The sequence below is a fragment of the Apodemus sylvaticus genome, chromosome 7, assembly GCF_947179515.1.
Source record: "Apodemus sylvaticus chromosome 7, mApoSyl1.1, whole genome shotgun sequence".
In the NCBI taxonomy this organism is placed as follows: Eukaryota; Metazoa; Chordata; class Mammalia; order Rodentia; family Muridae; genus Apodemus; species Apodemus sylvaticus.
Genome location: NC_067478.1, coordinates 91,390,917 through 91,414,591, shown reverse-complemented (window position 1 = coordinate 91,414,591; position 23,675 = coordinate 91,390,917). Strand labels below are relative to the sequence as shown.

General features: G+C 38.8%; 2 protein-coding genes across 2 annotated transcripts; both read left to right on the top strand.

Moving 5' to 3' along the window:
• Positions 1 to 1,914: 1,914 nt before the first annotated feature.
• LOC127690029 (alpha-1,6-mannosyl-glycoprotein 2-beta-N-acetylglucosaminyltransferase-like) lies at positions 1,915 to 3,249 on the top strand. Its single transcript, XM_052189596.1, has one exon. It carries the CDS (start codon positions 1,915 to 1,917, stop codon positions 3,247 to 3,249), a length of 1,335 nt encoding a protein of 444 aa, XP_052045556.1.
• A 17,577-nt stretch (positions 3,250 to 20,826) lies between these two features.
• Positions 20,827 to 21,777, top strand: LOC127690028 (olfactory receptor 143-like). Its single transcript, XM_052189594.1, has one exon. The coding sequence runs from the start codon at positions 20,827 to 20,829 to the stop codon at positions 21,775 to 21,777; it is 951 nt and encodes a 316-aa protein (XP_052045554.1).
• The last annotated feature ends 1,898 nt before the right edge of the window (positions 21,778 to 23,675 follow it).

Below are 23,675 nucleotides of genomic sequence, written 5' to 3'. Positions count from 1 at the left end.
GTCAATTTTATCTGATATTAGAATGGCTACTCCAGCTTGTTTCCTGAGACCATTTGCTTGTAAAATTGTCTTCCAGCCTTTTACTCTAATGTAGTGTTTGTCTTTGACCCTGACGTGTGTTTCCTGTATGCAGCAAAATGTAGGGTCCTGTTTATGTATCCAGTCGGTAAGTCTATGTCTTTTTATTGGGGCATTGAGTCCATTGATGTTAAGAGATATTAAGGAATAGTCATTGTTACTTCCTCTCATTTTTGAGGTTATTTTTTAAATTTGATTGGTTAATTCCTTTTGGGTTTGATGAGAGAAGGTTACTATCTTGTTTTTTCCAGGGTGAAGTTTCCCTCCTTGTATTGGTGTTTTCCTCCTATTATCCTTTGTAGGGCTGGGTTTGTGGATAGATATTGGGTAAACTTGGTTTTGTCATGGAATATCTTAGTTTCGCCATCTATGGTGATTGAGAGTTTTGCTGGGTATAGTAGTTTTGGCTGGCATTTGTGTTCTCTTAGGGTCTGCATGAGATCTGCCCAGGACCTTCCAGCCTTCATGGTCTCAGGTGAAAAGTCTGCTGTGATTCTGATAGGTCTTCCTTTATATGTTACTTGGCCTTTTCCCCTTACTGCCTTTAATATTCTTTCTTTGTTTAGTACATTTGGTGTTTTGATTATTATGTGACAGGAGGTATTTCTGTTCTGGTCCAGTCTGTTTGGAGTTCTGTGGGCTTCTTGTATATTCATGGGCATCTCTCTCTTTAGGTTAGGGAAGTTTTCTTCCATAATTTTATTGAAGATATTTGCTGGCCCTTCAAGTTGTAAATCTTCACTCTCATCTATGCCTATAATCCTTAGGTTTGGTCTTCTCATTGTGTCCTGGATTTCCTGGATATTTTGGGTTACAAGCTTTTTGCATTCTGCATTTTCTTGAACAGTTGAGTCCATGGTTTCTATGGTATCTTCAGCATCTTAGATTCTTTCTTCTATCTCTTGTATTCTGTTGTTGATATTTGCATCTCTGTCCCCTGATTTCTTCCCAAGGCTTTCTATCTCCAAAGTTGTCTCCCTTTGAGTTTTCTTAGTTGTTTCTACTTCTGATTTTAGATCCTGGATGGTTTTGCTTAGCTCCTTCACTTGCTTGTTTGTGCTTTCCTGTAATTCTTTAAGAGCTTTTTTGTGTTTGCTCTTTCATGACCTCAACCTGTTGACCAAAGTTCTCCTGTATTTCTTTAAGTGACTTTTCCATTTCCTGCTTATTGGCTTTTGTATTCTCCTGGATTTCTTTCAATGTTTTTTGTGTTTCCCTTGTAAGGGCTTCTAACTTTTGATCCACTTTCTCCTGAATTTCTTTAAGTATGTCCTTCATGTGTTCCTGTACCAGCATCATGACCAGTGATTTTAAATCCAAATCTTGTTTTAATGGTGTGATGGGGTATCCAGGACATGCTGATAAAGGAGAATTGGGTTCAGATGCTGCCATATTGCCTTGATTTCTGTTAGTGCCATTCCTGCGTTTGCCTTTTGCCATCTAGTTCTCACTGGTGTTAGTTGGTCTTGTCAATACTGGACTCACCAGTGCAAGCTGCCTCTTCCCAGGTGTCCTCTGGTGCACAGCTGACCTCCTGCACTGCCTGGGGACAGGGTGTTGTGGCCCAGGCTGTTCAGATCCTGAAGCAGACACCTGAAGGTTCCCGCAGGGGCCTGCTGGACTCATGAGAGCACACTGACTCCTCCTGTATGTGCGGAGCCTGGGCGGCGCGAGGCAGTTGAGAGCCTTCGGGCCCCAGGACGCCGGGGTCCCAGGATGAGTTAGCGGGAGCTAGTTCCTAGGGCTGCAGGCCAAGGCGACGGCGCCGCCCGCCTGCTCCTTCCATGCAGAGGCCGCCAGCTCCTTTCCATGCCCGCTCTCCTGGCCCTGGAGACCATGAGGTTCCGTATCTACAAATGGAAGGTGCTAATCCTGACGCTCGTGGTGGCCGCCTGCGGCTTTGTCCTCTGGAGTAGCAATGGGCGACAAAGAAAGAGCGACGCCCTTGCCCCGCCGCTGCTGGATGTGGAGCCCCTACGGGGTGCGGGCCATGTCTCCATGGCCGTGTCCGTAGACATCCGCAGGGTTTCTAACGAATCGGCCGCTCCTCTGGTTCCCGCGGTCCCGTGGCCCGAGGTGGACAACCTAACACTGCGGTACCGGTCCCTGGTGTACCAGTTGAACTTTGATCAGATGCTGAGGAATGTCGATAATGTCGGTACCTGGAGCCCCGGAGAGCTGGTGCTGGTAGTCCAGGTGCATAACAGGCCGGAATACCTCTGGCTGCTGATAGACTCGCTTCGCAAAGCCCAGGGTATTCATGAAGTCCTAGTCATCTTTAGCCATGACTTCTGGTCCGCAGAGATCAACAATCTTATCTCTAGGGTGGATTTCTGCCCGGTTCTGCAAGTGTTCTTTCCATTCAGCATACAGCTGTACCCGAATGAGTTTCTGGGTAGTGACCCCAGAGATTGCCCCAGAGACCTAAAGAAGAATGCAGCTCTGAAATTGGGGTGCATCAATGCCAAATACCCGGACTCCTTTGGCCATTACAGAGAGGCCAAATTCTCACAAACCAAACATCATTGGTGGTGGAAGCTACATTTTGTATGGGAAAGAGTCAAAGTTCTTCAGGATTACGCTGGCCTTATACTTTTTCTGGAAGAGGACCACTACATAGCCCCAGACTTTTACCATGTCTTCAAAAAGATGTGGAAATTAAAGCAGCAGGAGTGTCCTGGGTGTGACGTCCTCTCTCTAGGGACCTACACCACCATTCGGAGTTTCTATGGCATTGCTGACAAAGTAGATGTGAAAACTTGGAAATCGACAGAGCACAATATGGGGCTAGCCTTGACCCGAGATGCACATCAGAAGCTGATCGAGTGCACGGACACTTTCTGTACTTACGACGATTATAACTGGGACTGGACTCTTAAGTATTTGACTCTAGCTTGTCTTCCTAAAATCTGGAAAGTCTTAGTTCCTCAGGCTCCTAGGATTTTTCATGCTGGAGACTGTGGTATGCATCACAAGAAAACATGTAGGCCATCCACCCAGAGTGCCCAAATTGAGTCATTATTAAATAATAACAAACAGTACCTGTTTCCAGAAGCTCTAGTTATCGGTGAGAAGTTTCCTTTGGCAGCCATTTCCCCTCCTAGGAAAAATGGAGGGTGGGGAGATATTAGGGACCATGAACTCTGGAAAAGTTATAGAAGACTGCAGTGAGAAAAAAATCACAATTGCAAAGGCAAAAGTGGCAGTCTTCTGTTTTTTTATATTTGTCTCAATGGGATATACAATTGAATAAAGGGTAATAGGCTCCCTTATTATTTTAAGGACAGCCTCTCGACATTAAACCCTATGCAAATTGGTGTACTTCCTGGGGACTCAGAAACAGAAATTCACTTCCCCATGCGGTGCTTTGCCTCGAACGTCTCACTGGTACCCATGTTTGTTCTTAAACAAACACACATAGATCTGAGTTCTATGTGGCTCCCTCTTTGGAGATCTACTTGTGTAAGTTTTGAAGCCAGGGGGGTCTGCAAGTGTCTTTAACAGACATGCAATCTCTCCATCCAGGTGAGCCTGGGTGGAGACAGCCAGTCTGCTTAACAAACAAGGTCAAGAGTTAAAGGTGGAATAGGATTAACTTGTCCCTAAAGTATCCAATTCAGTTGCAAATTAACAACTTTAAGGACCCAAAGCTTGGCCTCTGAGGTGGGAGAGGTAGCCTTGTGTATAAAGAGATATGTTGTTACTTCTCAGGAAAAGTGGAGACTATATGTTAAATTAACACAGCTGGCTGAAGATTGTTAGCCATCTTCAAAATTGGAATCTTCAATATTGGAATTATTTCTAGACCAGTCTATGGTTGAGTCAGATGAACACAGTAAGGAGAAGAGTCATTTTAACTCTTCTTTAGATTAATTTTTCCTAAGCTAGCTTAACAGTCTCCATGTTCTGTCCCACAAAGTCTAAAAGCTTGAAGCTAGGCAATTTATCTAACCTGGGACATTTGACAATTGAGGTAAGTCAAGAACATATACCCAATATAGCTCTTATGTTACCATGGTCTGGGCATTCAGCAAGCACAGTCAGCATATCTTCTGCAGCATTCTGTGGAAAAAACATAGAGGACATGCCTTCTCGCCCAATATTAAATCAGGATCATGGCATACGTCAATAAGTGAATTCCTTCATTTCACCTAGACATCAATATGCCTAATTACAAGATGTCATATACATTTAGCAAGGAGTTTCTTGGCATCCAAATTTTAAAATTTTCTTAAAAACATGCAAGCATAATATAAATGATATGCACAGGGACACGATTTCCCCTCTCTTCTCTCTTCCAAGAAGATATTGTTTTATTAATTTAAGTTGGAACACAAAGTATAACCCATAACATAGGCAATAACTATGTAATTATATAAAATAAACATAGCATTTTTAGTTGCTTTTTCTGTTAGAGCAGTTGCAACTAGACAGCCTAAAAATGAATCATTAGTCACATGCACATATTTTTTAATCTTCTAAATTAGAAATATGAGTATCATTTATCTGTAATAACTAAGTCCTCTAGGATTAACACCATTACGTGGTAAAGGTAGAAATTGAGGACATCAAGAACAAATCTTTATAATTTGATGTGCACAAAATATAAAATTATTTCAAATACCTAAAGGACAGTCATTTAGAGAACATATCCTTTGTTCTTAGAAATTTGAATCACATTTGTATAAACTGTAAAAATTAAGAATTAGCAGTATTAAAAATGGACCAATTTTAAGCAATTATAAACCATGAGCTATATATATATCTACTATTATTAAAAGCTTGACTTTTAACATCTTAAAAATAGCGGCTATAGCACCCAATTCAGGTATCTGTGTTGAAGCAGGGAGAAACAAAGGAATAAACATGTGATCTGATAGTATAAATTATCTTTTGGATAACAATTATTAATTTTGCCTAAAAATGCTTGCCATGTAATAGACCAACCATTAATAATAAATTTGATTGCTGCTTGAAGCAAGGAACAAACGTTTCCTACCTTGAAAACAGGTTTAAGACCTTCTGTGGCAAGCTTAAAATGAGGTAAATATAAGATAAAGCCAATTAATATATCCTAACAACTTTTGAAAGCCATTTACCTAAAAATTCTAAAAGTCCATAGGAGCAAGGGCCTGTAACAAACATTTTATGAACATTATACACTGAATTTTTTAAGATCTTAACTTCTAGTATTGAAACAGAAACAAAACATTTTTTTTATCTGCCCTAGGATCCACCTTTAGTCCTTGGCAAGGACTAGATCTGAGCCTTTTATCTAAGACCAGACCCAAACCTGCAAGGACGTTTTCAGGATTAAACAAAAGAAACCTGTAATTCCATGGTGAAAGGAACCTACTTGATATCAAATACATTTCCACTGAGATCTCCTTTTTAATCTTGGAGGGTTAAATTTTGTTCCTACCATTGTAGCCTATAAACTTGTGGAAAAGTGGCAATGGGCCTCTAAAACCCATAGCTGTATCACTCTCAAAATTATCTTAATTACAAAATGTTAAGAATTATGAGCCTGCAAACTGAAAACTGTAGCCAATGACACATTGATTTTTATTGTAACTCAATGTTTTCTTGTAATATTAGAGCACAATTGTAATTTTGGAAGCAAATCCCAATTTTAAGCAATCTATTTTCTTTAAAATCAATGGCAAACACATATTTACAGCACAAGGTTTGTCTGCCAGTTCTTATGTTCAAGTGTATGACAGTGTAACTTATTAAAGAGACATTATTTTAAATCTTAATCTTCATTAAGTCCAATCTCTAGGCCAAGATTCACATGAAACACCATGCCAATTTAGGAGCATCTTAAAGGCCTGTATTTCCTGGATTGTGTCATGCCACGTGTTGTTTAAAAATGGCGACTACCCTAAACTACCAGCTTTAACCGTCATGCCATGTGTTGTTTAAAAATGGCGACTACCCTAAACTACCAGCTTTAACCGTCATGTCACGTGTTGTTTAAAAATGGCGACTACCCTAAACTACCAGCTTTAACCTAACTTTTGTTAATAACATTATACCTTTTAAATCATGTCCAGTGACTTAAGCCAATACTCTATAGTCAAGACATGCAAAATATACCTTTAAATACAATTATAAACAAGAACAAAGCATGAGTTGCGTTAGGATGGCTCCAACACTGAATCACCAGTTTTAAACTAACCTTTTCTTAATAACACTATACCTTTTACATAATAACCAATTAATTTATAACTCTTTAGTCAAGAAATGTAAAGCCGTATACCATTAAAACCAATTAGAAACAAGTATAAAGCGACTACATGAATTTCACAAGCCAAACCAAGGTTTTCCCAAATCTTGAGGCTTCTGGGCTTTTAAAAGCGGCTTTTACCCCAGCCATGCTTGCCTCTTGAGTGAGTGAGCTGTGCTGCTGTGGCGCGGCTTTAAATCAATCCCCACACAAACTGTGGCTGGCTCAAGAGGTTACCAGCAGATGAAATCCTTACCAATTTTTCTTTTTAACAAGAAACAGTCATTCACACAAAAACAGAGAGGACATAAACATACACATAGACAAACAGTCGGTGCACCGGGACAAACACGGAAAGATACACAGAAAGATAAGCGCGCTTGTTAAGCAATTGTATCCATTTTCCTCTTTAAACAGCTCTTAGAGGGTGTGGACATATGCCTATTTTTAAAACCCCTTTCTTTTTCGCCGAAATCAGCTCTTACGAGCTTTGGGCAAATGCCTACCAAATTCCTTCCCCATATTTCCCTATCTTTTCAACCCAAGCGGCCACTGTGCCAGGTCAACACAGTTTGCTTGAAAAACCCGTATCCCTCTGCACTCACAACGATAGAAACAATTTTCCACTAGCGCTAGTTTTGACCTCTATGTTGCTTACCGTGCAGATACCATTCCTTATCACCTTTTCTGCGAAGCTTCGCTTGATAGGGTTACCTCAGGAAATTCTCCCGTACCAGGTTGTCCCACGTTCTGGCGCCAATATGTAGGGTTCCATAGCTGCCTGCAGCTATTACGAAGTGGGTTTCTGGAACAGAAGCTGAGGAATAAATAGGGAAGGGGGCGAAAAGAAGTGTGGCTAAGACAATATTCACTGATCAAAGCCAGAAACTTTAATGGCGCCAGACCTTTTAACAGTTTGGGCAAACCCTTCCCCCCAGACTCTAGGCTGAGTTCCGGTGGAAGTTGTCTAGCTTCTCTTGGAGGTCCTCGTCTTGACTGCTCCGGCAGCTGGGTGGGTCACCTGCTTAATTCAGGAATTCCTAGACCTGGAGGAACAATGAACTTAACCTTTACTTCAAGCACTCGGCCCTAGGTGGAACAGGATCCTGGCTATCTGGGAGAAGTTAACCTTGACCAAAGTCAAACTCTGACCAAGTGCAAGCCTGCCCCAATATGGCTCTGTACACTCCCGGATGCCCCTCTTGTGTCTTGCAGGACCTGGAGATGTAGAGTTGCAGCCCAATCTGTTCTGGATCACGAAGCGGCGATCTTAGGGCTCCATCCAGAGGCCTCAGGACTGGAACCTATGCTCTGTGCTCAAAAAGAAAGTATCTTTAACAAATGGTGGTGGTCTAATTGGATGTCTACATGTGGAAGAATTAAAATAGATTCACATTTATTACTCTGCACAAAATTCAAGTCCAAGTATTTCAGGACCTCTACATAAAACTGGATACACTAAATCTCTTAGAAGAAAAAATGGGAAATACCCTTGAATGCATTGCCCCAGAGGATAATCTCCTGAATTAGTGAAAATTTTTATGGTGCTAATTGTATTTACATCTCTGATAGTCTATAATCAGTGGATTACACAAATCCTGGTGAAAATATGTGTACTATGACAGCATGTGATTTAAACATAGACCTTTTTTTTTCCTTTGTACTTGATCATTGTGGAGGGTTCCATGTTAATGCCTCTACTGCTACACTGGGGTTCCTGCCTAATATAGGAGGTTACATCTTCAAGTTCCATACCCTGATGTTGTAAATCCCATTGATTCTTAGCTACCTAAGTTTTGGGGGAAATGGTTAACTAGAAGTGTTAGTCTCAACCATAGTGAATCCTCCTTTTACCAAAGGATTTTGTGATAACCTCTGCCCACCTTTAAAATGTGGATAGTGTAAATAAGGTATATGGAAAGAGCAGATCAAAATGAGAAGATGTGACTTCATTGATTCCCTACGCATGTCACCAATTACCTTTGTGTGTAAAAATGAAAGTACTTACTACATTGAACAGCAAATTAAAACATCAAACAATGAATCAGTACTACAGAACTCAGACACTGCTTTTGCCTGTATGTTTTTCATCTTCATTGTTTTTACTTCGGCTTTACTCTAAGTGTTGGGCAAGCATAATAGGTTCAGGGGACACAGGAAATAAGAAGCTACCATAACAAACAGAGGCTATTTATTTACACAATACACTAAAATACCATGTACAGAAAGATTTTATTTTCTTTCTTTCTTTCTTTCTTTCTTTCTTTCTTTCTTTCTTTCTTTCTTTCTTTCTTTCTTCCTTTCTTTCTTTCTTTCTCTCTTTCTTTCCTTCTTTCTTTCTCTCTTTCTTTCTGAGACAGGATTTCTCTGTGTAGCCCTGGCTGTCCTGGAACTTACTCTGTAGACCAGGCTGGCCTCGAACTCAGAAATCTGCCTGCCTCTGCCTCCCAAATGCTTGGATTATAGGCATATGCCACCATGCCCGGCTCAGAAAGATTTTATATATAGTAAGAATAGAGTTTGGGCCTTAAAATGAGCATTGTTAAGGAAAACTAAACCCATATTAGTTACCATTTTTTCTTTCATACTTTCATAAACCTTTTAAAGAAAATTCTCTCTTCATCCCTGTGTGAAACTAGAACGGAATAGAAGAAAATGTGAAGAAACACTGAAAACATAAATGATATTATATTATTAAAATGATCAATCTTGAGCTACTATGGATGTCCTTTATACCTGATATCAGTCATTAGCTTCATAGAGTCTAGTTGTAAGTGCTATGGAAATCTCACAAACTGTGAGGAATGAATCTGTTTGATGCCAGCAGAAAACACTATTTATGTCCATCACAGTATAATATCTAATGGAACAAATGAATGGGAGATAAACAACCAGATCAAAATTGTATTTTGCAAACCACCTCCAACCAATTAAGATTATACATAGATAAGAGTACAAGTCAGGCAAATTACCTTAATAGGTTGAGGCAAGGATAAAGAATTCTATTGGCGTATCTAGGTTATTAAGATAAGCATGGGTTGACTCATATTTTCACTAATGGGAGAGTGTGATAATCAGATAGTAAAGCATATATTTAGTCCACTGTGCTAAATTCAGCTGATGTTAACATCTTGGTACAGAGCTGGTCCATTCATTAATAAAGTTTTCCTTACTTCTGGATTATCAATGTAAGCGTGCTGCCTGGAAATGTCTCCTCTGTGACAGAATTTCTCTGTGCTGGTTTGATAGATTTTCCAGAGTTCCAGATGCCCCTCATTTATCTGTTTCTAACAATCTACATAGTCACAGTGGTAGGAAACTTTGACTTAATCACCTGATTGGTTTCAATCCTCATCTGCAGTCCCCCATGTACTATTTCCTCTTCAACATCTCCTTAATTAATCTCTGTTATTTTTCTCTCTTCAGCCATAAATAGCTGATGAACTTTCTCTCTGTGAAGAATTCCATCTCCTATGAGGGGTGCATGACTCATCTGCTTCTCTGTCCCTTTTTGTCATCTGTGAATGCCACATGTTGAACTCCAGGGCCTATGATCACTATGTGGCAATTTGTAATCCACTGAACAGGTCTGTTCTGTGATATCTTTTGCAGCTTATGGGGCTGGGGGTTGCTGGATCTTCTGCCCATATAGGCTGCAAACTTTGACTGACCTTCTGCAATACCAGCCTCATCAACCATTACCCATGTGACATTCTCCCTCTCCTACAACTTTCCTACACCTGAGCCTATGTCAATGAGGTCATGGTTTTCATAGTTGTAGGTATTAACAGCACAGTCCCCAGCTTTACCGTGCTTCTTTCCTATGTTTTCTTCATTGCCAACAATCAAAATATCAAATCCACACAAGGAAGATCACAAGACCTCAGCACCTGTAGTTCTCATATCATGGCGATTTATCATTATCTTTGGATCAGCTGCACTCATGTATCTTAAATTCTCTTCTGAATATATGGAACAAGGAAGCATATCTCCAGTTGTTTTTTTTTTTTATTCAATAAAAATGACACACATAGACATGTCGAGTTTTACAATGACAAATGATAGGTGCTTTCTCATTTTGTAATAGAATCAGATTTGCCACAAGTATAGGAAACCTGTAGAATACAGAAAGAAGGCAGATCCTGTATATGGTTTCAATTAGTAAAAGTATATTTGAGTACAGAACACCACATAGTGACTCCAGTTAATGATTTTTTTAATTTATAAAATATTAAATTTTACATTTCAGGCTACAAAGAAGTAACAATTATGTCAGATGGTGGATATTTCACCTTATTCAATTTAATTAGTAGACAATGGATATCTATAGTTTAGCATTGTTACTCATAAACCACATACATAGGATTTTATTTTAAATTATAAATAAAATTTGAAAAATTGATCATTTGTTTATATAATTTCTAATTAAAGTAGACAGAGTCTTTAACAACTAAGAACAAGACCTGAATGATTGTGCTTCAGAACAATTATATATTTCCATTATATGTGTGTGTGTGTGTGTGTGTGTGTTTGTGTTTACATACACACAATATGTATATGTATACTTACTTATATGTATGTGGATGCCTAGATATGTGTGTGTGTCTGTATGTGTATATGTATGTATATGTGTATATAACGAAGTAGTATTAAAAAATAGAAATGAATAGTATCTTCTGGGACTTTTAAATCTCAGATGAACTTTATATATATTTAAAGTTTGTAAGTGTGTTTGAAGACTCCAGGTCCACCTTCAGGTATTACTTGAATCTGCCCTTTTTCACTGATTACTTGAAAACAGTCATTCTGGGCGCCACCATCTTTGCTTCTGTGCCAAGCAGCCAGGTCAGCCAGGTATGCAGGAAATACCAGAGTGAAAGATCGCTCAGGACACAACCCACCAGAACTCCACCTGAAACCAGGAGCTGGGCAGACCCACGGCTGTCTGGGCACCTATCATGGAAGGGAACATCTGATCTGCAGGGAGTCCCATGGTTAGAAGGAGTCCTGTGTTCATACGTGAGGCCACCACCATCTTTGCTCATTTGACTGTGGGGAGGGCAGACTTGTAGGCAGGGATTACTTGGGACACTCCCCGCCAGAACAATACCAGCACCCAGGAACTCCACAGCACCACAGCAATCTGTGCCAAGAGAAAGCAGGTCACTCAGGGTTGCTAAGATAGGCTTGCAGGTAAACAGAAGAGGCAAGCACTAGCCAGTGACAGCAGGACCAACAAACAATAGAGATAACCAGATTGTAAAAGGCAAATGTAGGAAGGTTGGTAACAGAAATCAAGGTGATAAGGCAACATCCAAACCCAATTCTCCCACAACAACAAGTCCTGGATACCCCACACACACACCAGGAAAGCAAGATTTGGATTTAAAATCACAGGTCAGGATGCTGATGGAGGGATTCAGGGAGGGCTTCAAGAAGGACATAAATAACTCCCTTAAAGAAACACAGGAGAACACAAGTAAACAGGGAGAAGCCCTTGAAGAACCGAAGAAAAACACAACAAAACAGGTAAAGGAATTGAACAAAGCCATCCAGGATCTAAAGAAGGATGTAGAAATCATAATGAAATCACAAAGGGAGACAACTCAGGACATAGAAAACCTAGGAAAAAAGTCAGGAGTCATGTATGCAAGCATCAACAACAGAATACAAGAGATAGAAAAAAGAATCTCAGATGCAGAAGGTACCATAGAAAGCATTGATACAACAGTCAAAGAAAATAAAAAGTGCAAAAAGCTCCTGACCCAAAACATCCAGGAAATCCAGGATAAAATGAGAAGATCAAACCTAAGGATTATAGGCATAGAAGAGAGTAAATATTTCCAACTTAAAGGTCCAGTAAATGTCTTCAACAAAATTATAGAATACTTCTGCAACCTAAAGAAAGAGATGCCCATAAACATACAAGAAGCCTACAGAACTCCAAATAGATTTGACCAGAAAAGAAGTTCCTCCTGTCACATAATAATTAAAACACCAAACGTAATAAACATAAAAAAAGAATATTAAAAGCAGTAAGGGGAACAGGACAAGTAGCATATAAAGGTAGACCCATCAGAATTACAGTGTAATTATCATCAGAGACTAGGAAAGCCAGAAGAGCCTGGGCAGATGTCATACAGACCCTAAAGGAACACAAATGCCAACCCAGACTGCTATATCCAGCAAATCTCTCAATTACCATAGACGGAGAAACCAAGATATTTCATGACAAAAACAAATTTACACAGTATCTTTCCACAAATCTAGCCTTTCAAAGGATAATGGATGGAAAACATCAACAAAAAGAGGAAAACTATACAGTAGACAAAGCAGGAAATTAATCTTCTTTCAACAAACCCCAAAGAAGATAACCACACAAACATAAAAATTACATCAAAACAGCAAGAAACAACAATCACTATTCCTTAATATCTCTTAACATCAATGGACTCAATTCCCCAATAAAAATACACAGAATAACAGACTGGATATGTAAGCAAGACCCACTATTTTGCTGCATACAGAAAACACTTATCAGTGTCAAGGACAAGCACTGACTCAGAGTAAAAGGCTGGAAAACAGGTTTCCAAGCAAATGGTCAAAGGAAAAAAGTTGGAATAGTTATTCTAATATCCAATAAAATAGATGCTCAAGCAAAAGTCATCAAAAAAGACACAGAAGGATAATTTATACACATCAAAGGAAAAAACTATTAGGGAGAAGTCTCAATACTGAAAATCTGTGCTCCAAACACAAGGGTACCCTCATTCGTAAAGGCAACTTTACTAAAGCATAAAGCACACATTGCAGCCCACACAATAATTGTGAGGGACTTCAACACCCTGCTTTCCTCAATAGACAGATCAGGGAAACACAAATTAAACAGAGACACAGTAAAACGAACAGACATTTTGGACCAAATGGATTTAGTAGATATAGAACATTTCATCCTAAATTAAAAGAATATACCTTCTTCTAAGCACCTCATGGTACCTTCTCCAAAATTGGCCATATAATTGCTCACAAAACAGATCTCAGCAGATATAAGAAGATCAATCCATTCCAATGCCTCCTATCATATATCACTCTGGAGTAAAGGAGGCCGTCAATATCAGCAAAAAAAAGAATGCCCACATACACATGGAAGCTGAACCATGCTCTACTCAATGATACCTTGGTCAAAGAAGAAATAAAGAAAGGAATGAAAACTTTTTAGGATTTAATGAAAATGAAGGCACAACATTCCCAGATTTATGGGACACAATGAAAGCAGTGCTAAGAGGAAAACTCATAGCTCTGAGTGCCTCTAAAACGAAGGTAGAAATAGCATACACTAGCAGCTTAATGGCACACCTGAAATCTCTGGAACAGTAAGAAGCTAATAAAATCAAGAGGAGTAGAAGGCAAGAAATCATCAAACTCGGGACCGAAATTAACCAAATAGAAACAAAAGGAAGTATATAAAGAATCAACAAAACCAGGAGCTGGTTTGAGAAAATCAACAAGAAAGATAAACTTTTAGACAGACTAACCAGAGGGCATAGACACAGTATCCAAATTACCAAAATCAGAAATGAAAATGGAGATATAACAACAGAATCTAAGGAAATTAAAAAAAAATTATCTGATTCTACTACAAAAGCCTATACTCAACACAACTGGAAAATCTGAAGGAAATGGAAAATTTCCTAGACAGATACCAAATACCAAAATTAAATAAAGATAAAATAGTCCATCTAAATAGTCCCATAACCCCTAAAGAAATAAAAGCGGTCATTAACAGTCTCCCAACCAAAAAAATGCACAGGACCAGATGGTATTAGTGCAGAATTCTATCAGACCTTCAAAGAAGTTCTAACACCAATACTCTTCAAACTATTTCACAAATTAGAAACAGAAAGAACTGCTATGAACATAGTGGAGCATGTATCCTTATTACATGCTGGGGAATCCTCTGGGTATATGCCCAGGAGTGGTATAGCAGGATCCCCCAGAAGTGACATGCCCAGTTTTCTGAGGAACCCCCAGACTGATTTCCAGAGTGGTTGTACCAGTTTGCAACCCCACCAGCAGTGGAGGAGTGTTCCTCTTTCTCCACATCCTCACCAACACCTGCTGTCTCCTGAAATTTTAATCTTAGCCACTCTGACTGGTGTAAGGTGAAATCTCAGGGTTGTTTTGATTTGCATTTCCCTTATGATTAATAAAGTTGAACATTTTTAAGATGCTTCTCAGCCATCCAAAGTTCTTCAGGTGAAAATTCTTTTTGTAGCTCTGTACCCCATTATTTAATAGGGTTATTTGGTTTTCTGGGGTCTAACTTCTTGAGTTCTTTGTATATATTGGATATTAGCACTCTATCTGATGTAGGGTTGGTGAAGATCTTTTCCAAATTTGTTGGTTGCCGATTTGTCCTTTTGATGGTGTTCTTTGCCTTACAGAAACATTGTAATTTTTTTAAATATTTTTATTTTCCATATTCTTTGCTTACATTCCAAATGATTTCCCCTTTCCCAGATTCCCCCTCCCCATATGTCCCATAAACCTTCTTCTCTCTACCCATTCCCCAATTGCCTCCCTCCTTTTTCTCTGTCCTTATATTCCTCTCCAGCCCTAGATCAATACTTTCCAGGATCTGGACCCTCTCCATACTTCTTCATGGGAGTCATTTGTTATGCGATTTGTGCCTTGGGTATTCAGAGATTCTGGGCAAATTAATATCCACTTATCAGAGATTGCATTCCATGTGTATTCTTTTGTGATTGGGTTACCTCACTTAGGATGATATTTTCCAGATCAAACCATTTGCCTAAAAATTTTGTGAATTTATTGTTTCTAATTGCTGAGTAGTATTCCATTGTGTAAATATACCACATTTTCTGTATCCATTCCCCCTTTGAGGGACATCTGGGTTCTTTCCAGCTTCTGGCTATTATAAATAAGGCTGCTATGAACATAATGGAGCATATGTCTTTATTGCATTCCGGGGAATCCTTTGGGTATATGCCCAGGAGAGGTATAGCAGGGTCCTCTGGAAGTGACATGTCCAGTTTTCTGAGAAACCATCAGAATGATTTCCAAAGTGGTTGTACCATCTTACAGCCCCACCAGCAGTGGAGGAGTGTTCCTCTTTCTCCACATCCTCGCCAATACCTGTTGTCCCCTGAGTTTTTGACCTTAGCCATTCTGACTGGTGTAAGGTGAAATCTCAGGGTTGTTTTGATCTGCATTTCCCTAATGACTAATGATGTTGAGCACTTCATAATGTGCCTCTCGGTCTTCTGAATTTCTTCAGGTGAAAATTCTTTGTTTAGATCTGTACCCCATTTTTTAATAGGATTATTTGGTTCCCTGGGGTCTAACTTCTTGTGTTCTTTGTATATATTGGATATTAGCCCTCTATCAGATGTACGATTGGTGAATATCCTTTCCCGATTTGTTGGTTACTGTTTTGTCCTTTTAACAGTGTACTTTGCCTTACAGAAACTTTGTAATTTTATGAGGTCCCATTTGTCAATTCTTGATCTTAGAGCATAAGCTATTGGAGTTCTGTTCAGAACTTTTTCCCTGTGCCTATGTCCTGAAGGGTCTTCCCCAGTTTCAGTGTGTCTGATTTTATGTGTAGGTCCTTGATCCACTTGGAGTGGAGTTTAGTACATGGAGATAAGAATGGATCAATTCCCATTTTTCTGCATGCTGACCTTCAATTGAACCAACACCATTTGTTGAAAAGGCTATCTTTTTCCCACTGGATTTTTTTGGCTCCTTTGTTGAAGATCAAGTGACCATAGGTGTGTGGATTCATTTCTGGGTCTTCAATTCTATTCCATTGGTCCACTTGTCTGTCACAATGCCAATACCATGCAGTTTTTAACACTATTGCTCTGTAGTATTGCTTGAAGTCAGGGATACAGATTCCCCCAAAATTTCTTTTGCTGTTGAGAATAGTTTTAGCTATCCTAGGTGTTTTGTTATTCCAGATGAATTTGAGAATTGCTTTTTCTAACTCTGAAGAACTGAGTTGGGATTTTGATGGGGATTGAGTTGAATCTGTAGATTGTTTTTGGCAAGATGGCCATTTTCACTATATTAATCCTGCCAATCCACAAGCATGGCAGATTTTTCCATTTTCTGAGGTCTTCTTTGATTTCCTTCTTCAGAGTCCTGAAGTTCTTGTCATATAGATCTTTCACTTGTTTGGTTAGAGTCACACCAAGATACTTTATATTGTTTGTGGCTATTGTGAAGGGTGTCATTTCCCTAACTTCTTTCTCAGCCTGCTTATCCTTTGAGTATAGGAAGGCAACTGATTTCCTTGAGTTGATTTGATAACCAGCCACTTTGCTGAACTTGTTTATCAGCTGTAGGAGTTCTCTGGTGGAGGTTTTTGAGTTACTTAAGTAGACTATGATGTCATCTGCAAATAGTGATAATTTGACTTGTTCCATTCCAATTTGTATCCCTTTGACCTCCTTATGCTGTCTAATTGCTCTAGCTAGAACTTTAAGTACTATATAGCAAAGATATGGAGAGAGAGGACAGCCTTGTCTAGTGCCTGATTTTAGTGGGATTGCTTCAAGTTTCTCTCCATTTAGTTTGATGTTGGCTACCAGTTTGCTGTATATTGCTTTAACGATGTTTAGGTATAGGCTTTGAATTACTGTTCTTTCCAAGACTTTTAGCATGAAAGGATGCTGAATTTTGTCAAACATCAAAACGATCATCCACCATGATCAAGTAGGCTTCATCCCAGTGATGCAGGGATGGTTCAATATAAGGATATCCATCAATGCAATCCACTACATAAACAAACTCAAAAAAAAAAAAAACCCCATATGATCAACTCATTAGATGCAGAAAAAGCATTTGAAACTTTGTAATTCAATGAGGTCCCATTTGTCAATTCTTGATCTTAGAGCATACACTATTGGTGTTCTGTTCAGGAACTTTCCCCCTGTACTGATGTCCTCAAGGGTCTTCCCCAGTTTCTTTTCTATTAGCTTCAAAGTGTCTGGCTTTATGTGGAGGTCCTTGATCCATTTGGAGTTGAGCTTAGAACAAGGAGATCAGGATGGATCACATTCTTCTGCATGCTGACCTCCAGTTGAACCAGCACCATTTGTTGAAAAGGCCTTCTTTTTTCCATTGAATATTTTCAGCTCCTTTGTCGAGGATCAAGTGGCCATAGGTGTGTGAGTTCATTTCTGGATCTTCAATCCTGTTCCATTGTTCTGCCTGCCTGTCACTGTACCAAAATATATCAAATTAAAAAAAGAGAGAGAGAGAAAGAGAAATAAAAATGAATACCCTGTGGATAACACACACACACACACACACAAAAGAAACAGAAAGAACACTACCTAACTCATTCTATAAAGCCACAATTATGCTGATGCCAAAACCACACAAGGTTCCAAAAAAGAAAGAGAACTTCAGACCAATTTCTGTTATGAATGTTGATATAAAAATACTCAATAAATTTCTTGCCAACCAAATCCAAGAACACATCAAAACAATCATTCACCATGATCAAATAGGCTTCTTCCTAGTGATGCAAGGATTTCAATATATCGAAATCCATCAATAGTCCACTACATAAACAAACTCAAAGAAAAAAAACACATGGACATTTCATTAGATACTGAAAAACATTTGACAAACTTCAGCACCCCTACATGCTAAAAGTTTTGGAAAGATCAGGAATTCAAGGTCCATATCTAAAAATAGCAAAATCAATATATAGCAAACCAAACTGGTAGTCAACATCAAAATAAATGGAACGAACTTTGAAACAATCCCATTAAAATCAAGGACTAGACAAGGCTGACATATATATATATATATATATATATATATATATATATATATATATATATATAAAATATATATATATTAAATACATTACTTGAAATTCTAGCTTGAGCAATTGGACAACAAATGGAGGTCAGGGGGATACAAATTTGAAAGGAAAAAGTCAAATTATCACCATTTGCAGATGGTAGTATACTTAGGCGATCTAAAAAATTTCACCAGAGAACTTCCACAGCTGATGAATAATTTCAGCATGGTGACTTGATATAAAATTAACACAACAAATCTGTAGCCGTCCTATGCTCAAAGGATAAACATGCTGAGAATGAAATTCAGGAAATGGCACCGTTCTTGTCACAAACAATACAAAATATCTTGGTGTGACTCTAACCAAACAAGTGAAAGATCTGAATGACATGAACTTCAAGTCTCTGAGAAAAAGAAATCAAAGAAGACCTCAGAAGATGGAAAGATCTACCATGCTTGTGGTTTGGCAGGATTATTACAGTAAAATTGGCCATCTTGCCATAAGCAATATACAGATTCAATGCAATCCCCATTAAAATCCCAACTCAATTCTTCATATGGTTAGAAAGAGCAATTCTCAAAAAAATCTGGAATAACAAAAAACAGAGGATAGCAAAATCTATTCTCAACCGTAAAAGAACTTCTGGAAGAATCATCATCCCAGAATTCAAGCAGTACTAGAGAGTAATAGTAATAAAAACTGCATTGTATTGGGACAGTGATAGGTAGGCAGATCAAAGGAGTAGAATTGAAGACCCAGAAATGAACCAATACACCTATGGTCACTTGATTTTTGACAAAGGAGCTGAATGCATCCAGTGGAAAAAAGATTGCCTTTTCAACAAATAGTGCTGGCTCAACTTGCAGCTAGAATGCAGAAGAATGCAAATCAATCCATTCTTATCTCCTTGTACTAAGCTCAAGTCCTAGTGGATCAAGGACCTCCATATAAAACCAGATACATTGATTCTAATACAAGAGAAAGGGGAGCAGAATCTGGAGCACGGGGGCACATGGAAAAAATTCCTAAATAGAACACCAATAGCTTATGCTCTATGATCAAGTATTGACAAATGGGACTTCATAAAATTGCAAAGCTTTTGTAAGGGAAAGGACACTATCAATAGGAGAAAAGGATAACCAACAGACTGGGAAAATGTCTTTACCAATCCTACATCCGATAGGTGACTAATATTCTATATATACAAAGAACTCAAGAAGTTAGACTGCAGAGAACCAAATAACCCTATTAAAAATGAGGTACAGACCTAAACAAAGTATTCTCAACTGAATACAAGATATATAAGAAACACCTAAAGAAATGTTCAACATCCTTAACCATCAGGGAAATGCAAATCAAACAACCCTGAGATTCCACCTGTCAGATTGTCGAAGATCAAAATCTCAGGGTACATCTGATGCTAGAGAGGATGTGGAGAAAGAAGAACACTCCTCTATTCCTGGTGGGATTGCAAGGTGGTAAAACCACTCTAAAAATCAGGTTGGTAGTTCCTCAGAAAAATTGTACATATTACTACTACCTAAGGATTCAGCTATACCAATCCTGGGTATATACCCAGAAGATGGTCCAACATGTAATAAGGAGGAATGTTCCACTATGCTCATAGCAGCCTTATTTATAAAGCCAGAAGCTGGAAAGTAACAACATGCCCTTCAGCAGAGGAATGGATACTGAAAATGTGGTACATTCTGGGTTTAACTCAGAAGCATTTACTGTTCTATCATTATTCTTTAATCTACGCTGTACAAAATGTATGATGAAAGTTAAAGAATTGCATATTTATCAACAAAATCCCAGAAGGTGATAAGAAATGGCAAGTGATTATATGCTTGAGTTTTCCTCAATTAGATTTGTTCTTGCATCATGTAAAATTTCCCAAAGGATAGCATGCAACTCTGCCCTGAGAACTATGTAATCCTGGAGGTAAAAATCCCCAAGGATTCAATGTTAGGTTTATAGCACCTATGGTAAATAGGCCCAGAAGTATCTACCATGAAGGGTTTCATGGAAACTGGCAGGAAATCATAACAATGAGAAAACTTTCCTCTGCTGGTCCATCAAAGAGACAGGAATCTGATTGAGGGGATGTCAAGAATCATGCATATTCTTTTTCTATTCCATCGTGTAGGTAAGGAGAAAATTTGAGATAAATTCTCAAAAAGAAATCATGTCATTTTCCCCAAGTGTATGGGTTTCTAAAGGCCAGTGATGGATCTGTTCTGATGGATATTAATACATTTATCATGAGACACTAGAATCTTTAAGACACTGGGAAGAAAGGGTGTTTGTGCTTCAACAACAATAAAGCAGCCAGGAAAATGGCAAGTACTAAATCACCCATGGCTTTATAATTTTCTCTTCAAATATAAAGCAGTATAAATCATGGAATTGGGAACAAGCCCCTGGATGACTTCTTTTAGTTCTGTTCATTAGTGGATGCTGAATAATGGGGAATTTTTCAGCAATATTCCTCTCAGCTTTATCTCAGGACAAAGTCACTCATTGTGGGTGAAACATGAAAAATAGTGGTTGTCATGCCCTGCTGCATTTCTTTAGACAACACTGAGAATAGAAAGACTGAACTTCAGTTCTGTCTCCAGATTTAAGATGCAGATTTTCTTGCTAAGCTCACCTGGTTCTGATTAAATTTCTACAGATGCAACACATGAAGCCAATGATTGTGGAAAATGAATCTTCAGTGTCTGAGTTCATTCTTATGGGACTGCCATATCAGCCTGAGCTCCGGTGGCCCTTATTTGTCCTGTTCTTGGTGAACTATACAGCCACTGTGATGGGAAACCTAAGTTTAATGACTCTCATCTGTCTGAATTTGCATCTGCACACACCAATGTACTTTTTTATCCTCAATTTGTCCTTCATTGACTTCTGTTATTCATTTGTTTTTACCCCCAAAATGCTGATGGGATTTGTATCAGAACACAACACCATCTCTTTCACAGGATGCATGACTCAGCTGTTTTTTTTCTGTCTTTTTGTTAACTCTGAGTGCTATGTGCTGACAGCCATGGCCTATGATAGATATGTGGCCATCTGTAGGCCTCTGCTATACACAGTAGTCATGTCTCCCAGGGCTTGTTCCCTGCTAATGCTTGCTGCACTCTTAATGGGTATCTCTTCTGCCATTGTCCACACAGGATGTATAATTCAGCTCAGGTTTTGTGGTTCAAAAGTTATCAACCACTACATGTGTGATACCTTCCCCCTCCTTGAGCTTTCCTGTGATAGCAACCATGTCAGTGAGCTCATAAGTTCTGTTTCTGTGGCTGTAGTTGTTGTTATATCTAGCCTCATTATTGTATCCTCTTATGCTTTGATTCTTGTCAATGTTATCCATTTGTCATCATCTAAGGGCTGGTCCAAAGCTGTGAGCACGTGTAGTTCTCACGTAATAACTGTTGCCCTCGTCTATGGATTTGGCTTGCTTGCCCATATCAAACCATCATCTGCAAAATCTGTAGTTCAAAGGAAATTTTTTTCAGTAGTTTACACTTTTGTGCTGCCTTTGTTGAATCCTCTCATTTATAGCCTCAGGAACAAGGATGTCAAGCTTGCTATGAAGAGAATACTAAAGAGAGTCACAATCTAAGTGAAGTGCTTGTGTTGTGGCCATAAACAATGCATCTAATTTTTCTCCTCTTTACTTCTCTTCCTTTTCCACTTCTTCTATGGTGCACTTTCCTTCTTTGCATTTTTATTTCTTGAATATATTCAGAGTAAAAAATGAATATATCCTCTCTAATATATTTTTCTTTCTTTTTATTATCTTTTATTTTAACTCTTATTATTATTCATAGGATATATTTTACTGTTGCTGCTTTCATATTTAGATGTAGCCAATGAGTGCTAGGATTAATAATATAACTAGAGATTTTTTTCCTTTTTCCCCCTTATTTTCATTCGATATATTCTTTATTTTTATTTCAAATGATTTTCGCTTTCCTGGATCTCCTCTCTCCGAAACTTCCATAAGTCTTCTTCCCTCCCCCTCTTCCTCAATCCACCCCTTCCTACTTCCCTGTCCTGGTATTTACCTATACTGCTGCACTGAGGCTTTCCAGGGCCTCTCCTTCCTTCTTTTGGGCATCATTTGATATGTGAATTATGTCTTGGGTATTCCAAGTTTCTAGGCTAATATCTGTTTATAAGTGAGTACATACCATGTGTGTTCTTTTGAGACTGGATTACCTTACCTAGGATGTTGTTCTTCAGTTCTATCCATTTGTCTAAGAATTTCATGAATTCATTGTTTCTAATGGCTGAATAGCACTCCATTGTGTATATATACCACATTTTCTGTATCCATTCCTCCGTTGAGGGACATCTGGGTTGTTACCAGCTTCTGGCTATTATAAATAGGGCTTCTATGAACGTGTGGAGCATGTGTCCTTATTATGTGCTTTGGAATCCTCTGAGTATATGTCCATGAGTGGTATAGCTGGGTCCTCCTGAAATATCATTCCCAGTTTTCTGAGGAACTGCCAGACTGATTTCCAGAGTGACAGTACCAGCTTGCGACCCCACCAGCAGTGGAGGAGTGTTCCTCTTTCTCCACATCCTCGCCAGCACCTGCTTTCTCCTGAGTTTTTGATCTTAGCTATTCTGACTGGTGTGAGGTGAAATCTCAGGGTTGTTTTGATTTGCATTTCCATGATGACTAAGGACATTGAACATATCTTTAGGTGCTTCTCAGCCATTCGATATTCCTCAGGTGAAAATTCTTTGTTTAGCTCTCTACCCCATTTTTAAGGAGGATATTTGGCTCTCTGGAGTTCTCTTTCTTAATGAAATAATGTAATATTTTTCCCTCTCTGTTCATAGCTTTTATGTAAATGTGGCTCCACCTTACATATAGAGTCCTTGTGGGATACTTTTCTTTACATTTTTCAGTTACTTATTTACAGACTGTCAGGAATATATGTACATTTGTTTGTGTGTGTGCATGTGTAATTTTTATCTAATTTTTCCCCTCCAACTCCTACCAAGTTCCCCCACCTCTCTCTCTCTGATTCGTGACTTATAATTTAACATATATGCACATATAACAAAATATATTTGCATATTTATGTGCAAATAGGGCCATCTTATTTTATTTAGATGCTTATGTTTATATACAGTTAGAGCTGACTATTAGAGATCCAATTACCTATTGTAGCTGCCCGCAGCCACATGTAAACCGGGTTACCTGTTGAGAGAATTTTGGGGTTATAGGGAAGAGGGGCGAAAAGAAAGCGCGGCCAAGTCAATGTTCACTGATCAAAGCCGTAAACTTTAATGGCGCCGGACCTTTTAACAGTTTGGGAAAACCCTTCCCCCCAGACTCCAGGCTGAGTTCCCGTGGAAGTTGTCTAGCTTCTCTTGGAGGTCTTCGTCTTGACTGCTCCGGCAGCTGGGTGGGTCACCTGTTTAATTCAGGGATTCCTATACCTGGAGGAACAATGAACTTAACCTTTACTTCGAGCGCTCCACCCTAGGTGGAGCAGGATC

What these genes read in the sequence shown, in the direction of transcription:
- LOC127690029 (XM_052189596.1), top strand. Translation starts at nt 1,915, where the DNA reads ATGAGGTTCCGTATCTACAAATGGAAGGTGCTAATCCTGACGCTCGTG.
- LOC127690028 (XM_052189594.1), top strand. Translation starts at nt 20,827, where the DNA reads ATGCAACACATGAAGCCAATGATTGTGGAAAATGAATCTTCAGTGTCT.